This window comes from Centruroides sculpturatus, unplaced genomic scaffold (genome assembly GCF_000671375.1).
Source record: "Centruroides sculpturatus isolate CEXI.00-Female unplaced genomic scaffold, Cexi_2.0 scaffold471, whole genome shotgun sequence".
In the NCBI taxonomy this organism is placed as follows: Eukaryota; Metazoa; Arthropoda; class Arachnida; order Scorpiones; family Buthidae; genus Centruroides; species Centruroides sculpturatus.
In genome coordinates, this window is record NW_019384689.1 from 312917 (window position 1) to 319506 (window position 6590).

The 6590-nt window shown below is 35.2% G+C and overlaps 2 protein-coding genes across 5 annotated transcripts in view; one reads left to right on the plus strand and one right to left on the minus strand.

The window, feature by feature from the left end:
- LOC111627134 overlaps positions 1-5841 on the minus strand; it is an 11237-nt gene extending 5396 nt beyond the window's left edge. Inside the window, exon 1 of the mRNA XM_023370703.1 lies at positions 5550-5841. Coding sequence (XP_023226471.1) covers positions 5550-5751 — 202 coding nt within the window. The 5' untranslated portion in view covers positions 5752-5841. The remainder of the gene's footprint in view (positions 1-5549) is intronic.
- LOC111627133 (putative leucine-rich repeat-containing protein DDB_G0290503) overlaps positions 1-6590 on the plus strand; it is a 45708-nt gene that overhangs the window by 23774 nt on the left and 15344 nt on the right. The gene's annotated exons all lie outside the window — the stretch shown is intronic.

The window sequence follows — 6590 nt, forward strand, 5'->3', positions numbered from 1 at the left end:
GAAAAATAACTTGACCTTTGGAGACATCATTAATATAAATAATTTTTATGGACGTTGAATAAGAAGTGTTTCTTTCACAAGAAATGTATAAAATTAGTGCTGTATTAGACTTACGGTACCTAATTTACATACTGTGCAGACGATAATAAACTCAACTTACTAGCCTAAAATCTCAGTAGCGTGTTGCCAGGCGGCAGAAAGCATATATACAGTAGAACCTCCATTATCCGGCCCTCCACTATCCGGATTTTCGATTATCCGGATTTTTCAAAATAAACAAAAATTTTACGAATTTGCTGATTTGCACTCGGCGAATTACGACACTGTTTATGTACGTGATGGAATGCATAACTTTGTTTCGACAACGTCTCATCCGGCACGGTGGTCTTAAACTCTTAAATATATTTTACGTCGTAATAAAAGTATAACTTGACATACGTATTTATAAAAAATTTATATTCAAATTACATCATTTCTATGACCGAGGGCGGCGTAAGGCACGGGCGAAGTGGGTCACCACTTATGCCTGCCGGTCCGAAGGGCCTCGCGCCTCGAAGGTTTACGCATTACTTAAAAGTCGCGAACGCGACGAAAAAATTTTACTCGTCATAAAACGATAAATAGTTCGTCAAATTTTTATTCATAAAAATGCAGTTTCGACTGCTTTTTATTTTATAAAATCCGTCTTTTCGCGCCACCAGAGGGCCTTTTAAACCAACGATGGGCAACCCCCGGCCCGCGAAAAGTTTCTATCTGGCCCGCGAGATGTTTAGAAGAAATTATAAATAAATATTTTTCGTTGTAATTCGTCTAGTTTAAATTGAATATTATATTCTGAAGGTGTTGCCGCAGCAATGACAGGAAAAAATAAGGGAGTCATTTCCTTATTCAAACAAAAAATGGGAGAACAGAATTTTTCTGTATTATTTATATCTCATCGCATCATCCATCAAGAAAATCTATGCAAAAGCTATGCAATTAGAAAATGTAATGTCTGTCGTATCCAACTACATAGTGCTGTTTTTATTGTGTTTAAAGTCACTTAGACTATTTATAATTTATTTTGTATACTAGTACATTCTATATATTAACAGGACTTATTATACTGGAATTATGGATGTTCTTTATTAAGTTCACCTGTACAGGTGAACTTAATAAAGAACATTATTTTTAAACTGTAAGACTAAATATCTGCATTCATAATTCCAGTATAATAAGTCCTGTTAATATATAGAATGTACTAGTATACAATAAATTATAAATAGTGTAAAAAAAAGGACAAAAAGGCATAATAATTAAAGTCACTTAGATTTTACAAATAGGTGAGCCGTTCACTGTTTGGCACACGCATTTGTAAAATCTAAGTGACTCATACAACAAGGAATTCATATAAAACGGAATAATCAACAGTGTTATAGGGGGGGTCGACTGTAGTAATTAATTTCTTTTTATTTATTTATTTATTTATTTCATATTTGCAAACTAAAAATTTACAGGTCACAAGGTGTCAATTAACTACTATGGCCCGTGGAAAAAACGTAAAATTTATTCTGGCCCATGTTATAAAAAGGTTGCCCACCCTTGTTTTAAACAATAGGTAGTCTGTTAACGCTGGTCAATAGTAGTCCAAATTCAATACGAACGTTTATTTCTTGAAAATTTGATCACGATTTAAATACAGTATTTATTTTTAATATTACCGATATGTCATCGAAAAGGAAACGTGTTGTATTATCATTAAAAGACAAAGTGTTTGTTTCGATTATCCGAATCTTTCCTTATACGGACTACCTTCATCCACAATTAGTCCGAATAATCGAGGTTCTACTGTGTTTGGATGCTTATATCGATGAGGTTCTCTTTTCATATTCCTTATCGTCTCGCATTATTTAAAGTTAATGATAAATTTCGGAAAGAACGGAAGAATTAGCGATGTATGGTAACAAATTATACAATTCATTCGAACAATGCGCGGAAAGTATGAAAGAAATTTATATAAAAAAGAACAAAAAGAATTTATCGATGTTCGAGAAGATAACTACTGGATCGAAATTTAATAAAATTGATCGATATGTCTTTTAAACATCCTACTACTTGTATAATTGTCGGATCCTTATAATGTAGAAAAAGTACACGGGTAAGGAAGATCATTCTTTGTAAAATTTACGAGAAATGGCTTAAGAAGATTCTAGGGTGTTACTCTATACGTTCACCCTGTTTTTTCCAGAAGAAAAAGATATTACATTTATATACGGTTGACGCGATTCTGCGCAAGAATGGGATAATAGTAATTGGTGATTTGATTCGCGAATGGTCTCGAAAACGACATTTTTGTTTACGACCGAATCTGGTCATCGCGGCCCACCGGTGGCCGAGTGGATAAAACTATGGAACGGGTTCGAGTCTCCACAACGGACTGGCCACGTGGAGTTTTCCGTGTTTTCGTAACGTTAGTAACGCGTAAATGGGTGCCAGTTTTCCGTAAAAGACTTCCTCGTAGTCAGATCGCTCGCGAGTCGCTTTGCCATATACGAATGAAATGTAAAATCTCATTACTCTAATGTAAGATTGATCTTAATAATACAAAACTTGTTTCTGAAAAATAGAATATGAGAAATATAAATTTAAATACTTATTGCCCGATTTTATTTTAAAATAATCGTGTTTAGATCGTCGGGCTTTTGCTGGTAAATTTGATTTTCTCGTAGATGGAAACGTATAGACCTATATATATTTTCTAAAAAGCGACATAAAAGGATTTTGGATTTTCATCCTAAAACGGATAAGAAATTTTCTGTGAGAGAAGGATTCGTGCCTTCCCCATAAACGAGGCATTTTTTATATTCTTAGCAATAAAACGAAGAACGTAAAGAAAAATCATTATATTGATATATTAGGTCTTTTGACAAAGACTACTTCTCAGAGAAGAGCAATATTGAAAGAAGCTTCTCCCCATCAAACTAAAGTTTTATGCGAAATTTGTTAAGAGGAAATATATCCGCCAATGTTCATAATTTAAGAAAATATATGAATGTTATCGGTAAATCGAGTGTAAAACATCTTTTAAATACTAAGAAAAACGTTTTAGTAACCAATCCGATGGCGCACTCTTTCCTCTTCCGTTAGCTTCGTTATTGTTTATGACAGGTAAAGTAAGAGAAAAAAGAATTTAACGACGAGGTAAGCGGCCTTAGTCCGGAGTTATCGATGATTTATCAAAAGCACGAAATAAGAAATAGTAAATTAAAAAACATACAGAAAAAATATAATTTTTTCCAGTCTTTTACGGTCCATCTCCGAGGCAAGAAGATACTGTATAATAAATTCTTCATCGAAAACACCAATTATAGATTATTAAAAAATTTCCTAAGGTAAAAATGATCCTTTTATTGTAGGATTATGCGCTTTTTACCATACGGTATCTACCGTGTCTGGAAGCCGTACTTTATAGATGTCTGCTTTAAATTTCATTCGTTATTCATTGGTTAAAACCAAAAACATATTTTTATATTTTTGATAACGAAAATAAAAGTACAGCCGCAGAAATTAAAAAGTCTGTTGTAAAAACTTTCGACGGAATTTTATTCAATGCGGAACCGTTAAGACACGGACAATACGAAATTAAAAGTAAAAATCATACGCAATAACAACATATCTTGGCAACATTCTATTATTAAAAATTTAAGCGTAATAGCTTTTCACTTTTAATTTTTTATTGTTATACATACGTTGATATCATTATCGTCGCCACAATACAGACATTTAAAATTACATAAAAGAAGAAAAAACGAATACATGGTGTTTGTAGTAAAGCATATCCGCGCATAAAACAGGCTGGAAATAAAGCGACGTGGTTAAGATTACCGCAACATAATATATATAAACGTAAATTTTTTGATAACGATAACGTTACGCATTAAAAGTTTCATGAAATGTCATTGCATCGACTGTAATAAACACATATTTAAAAAATAGCTAAAAATGTAAAAATTCCGAAAAAGTCTTCCAATGCGGTATCTTTACTAATAATGCCAATATAATTAAATCGAATGAATAAAAATGACTATTTGCAGAAATGCCAAATAACTGCTGTGGCAGAATTGCTTGAAAATCTTCATTATCTTTTGAATTAACGTTAATTGATAGCAATTATAGAGGAAATAGTGGACTATATATATATATATATATATAATCGAGAGGATTGATGATGATAAGCGCAGAGCCCAAACGGTTAGGAGTTGAAAGTCGAAATTTGGTACGCGGGGTACGTCACGAGAACGCGCACTAAGAAGGGATTTTTCGAAATTCCTCCCCACGGGGGAGAGAGGCTTAACACTTCCATTGTTGATGGAAGTGTTAAGAGAAAGCGACGGGCGAGACGCGGATGCAGTTTGTTTCGTTTTTGTCAGTAATCGAACATATTTTCAGACCCGTGTAAACTTTTGGCCGAACAAAGCCGCTGGTTAATATATAATTTTGATAAGAAAGATGTTATAAAACTGGAACCGCGACTGTACAAATAATAATAGAAAAAATTTTACACCCAACTTTTATAGAAAAATCTTTTTAAATTTAGCCGAACGAAATGATAAAGGATTTTATAAATGTATTAAAATACTAGAAAATAGTTCGTGTATAAATAAACTATATGTAACTCAAATTTTAATGTTATTAATCAATACCGTAATTTATAATTTTGTATATAATTATGTGACCGTATGGTCGGTGTCTCTTTGACACCACGTCAGGAGACCCGAATCTGACACCACCGAGTCTCCGAGGACTCGGAAATCGCGACGTTACGTCACGCGAGCGGTAACGGGTGAGCGATTGGATTCGGAGTAGAGGTGAGGAGAGAGACCAGGAAGTGACTCACTCGGACTCCATAGTAACAAATAAATAACAATTTTAATAAGTACTAAAGAAAATACAGATATATTCGATATCGGGCATGCCTAAAGTTTACCCTAATGATACTAAGCCGTTCGAGTGAGAGAGTTTACGAACGAATCGCGGGTTGATAAATACCTTTCTTTTGGGTCGAAGATCTGTGAACAGATGACACTGTTGACGCCGATAAAATGTTCGATAGAATGATTCCGGATCTCGTTCGTTAACAGGAGCACTACGATGTGACGGCACGGAATTGGGGATGATATCTTTAAAAAGGCACGATCTTTGTCACGGGTTGAATTCTGGGCTCTTGGTCACGGTGTTATTCCTCGAAGACGACTTTTGTGGACGGGCTTTGGAAGACGACTGACCTCGGGTGTTTTTTCCGTTTTCTCTTGTTATTCCTCTTGGGGTTTTTTCCACGAGGTCAGGTGGTTGTTGTTAAGGGTCTGGCGTCCAATATGAGCACTCTATCGAAAGTTGTGGGTGACACATCGCTGACTTGTTGGATCCTCTTCAACAAGGAACCAACTCCGTGGGAAATAAATTTTTATGGCTTTTTGCCTAACGCTCGATTTTATGTGATGAAATGTTTTAATAATTAAAACTTAAAATAACACTTTATTAAGGGTCTGTTCGTCCCTCANTATAATTATGTGAAGTCATAATAATCTGTTCACACTCACCCAGTTCTCTGTCGTCTTCCAGTTCCTGTGTCCAATTTACGTTGTTCTTAACAATTTTCACTAATTTGCAATCTTCACATTTCCAAGTTTTTTTGTAAGACTTGCTGAACTTATGAAAGTTTGCTGCCTGTATCCCAAAACAATAGAAGTGAATACTACGATTAAACAACATTGGTTAAATTTTAGATACGTATACCGTCACGGCGGGACTTCCCGTTTTGCGACTAGCCTCACTCCCGACGCCGGCTGTTGTCGCTTTGAATTCGAGGGGTTGGTTTGCGTGTCGCGTTGTTCGACTTTCGCAAAAATGGATTTCGACAATTTAACGTCGTTAAGTATCGATGTTAGGATACCTTCCGATATAAAATTCGCGATTAAGATGGGTAGGCAACCGGTAGAAGCCAAGTGTGGCAAGCGCGACGGCGTTCGTAAAATAAGAAGACACTAGTTCGATTTATTTCCGAAGTCGCGAGTGCAGCGTTAATTAATACTTCGGCATTCGAAGGTACTTTCGAGGGTAAATTTGGTAAGGTATCGTGGGGAACGATATTCGCTTTCGTCTGGCACCTCATTTGCATAGACCCAGGGTGGCCAAGCTCCTCGATAGTCCGAGCCATTTTTCAAAATTTGAAATTTTTCGCCAGCCGCAATTAAATACGTATTAAAAAGGTATGCAAAAAATTCCAGATTACAAATTATATCCGTAGCAAGAGTGATACAAATTGTTTCCTCCAGTGCACAATGTCAACTGTCCGTTGTAATGACAGTTTACAAATTCAAAATCTGTCTGGAGTCGGTCGATAACGGACGATTACTCCACTGTTTATGTTCGTTGGCGCAGTTTTCGATGAGTCGTATCATTCTTAACTTGGACGGAAATGAAATTTGTTACAACGTTGCACTTAGTCTTTCATATTTGTTGTTAGTAATTTAAAAGACATTTTGAAACACATACGGAACGATAATAATTTTTTAAAATATAATAACACAAAAATGAAAAGGGAACTCGGG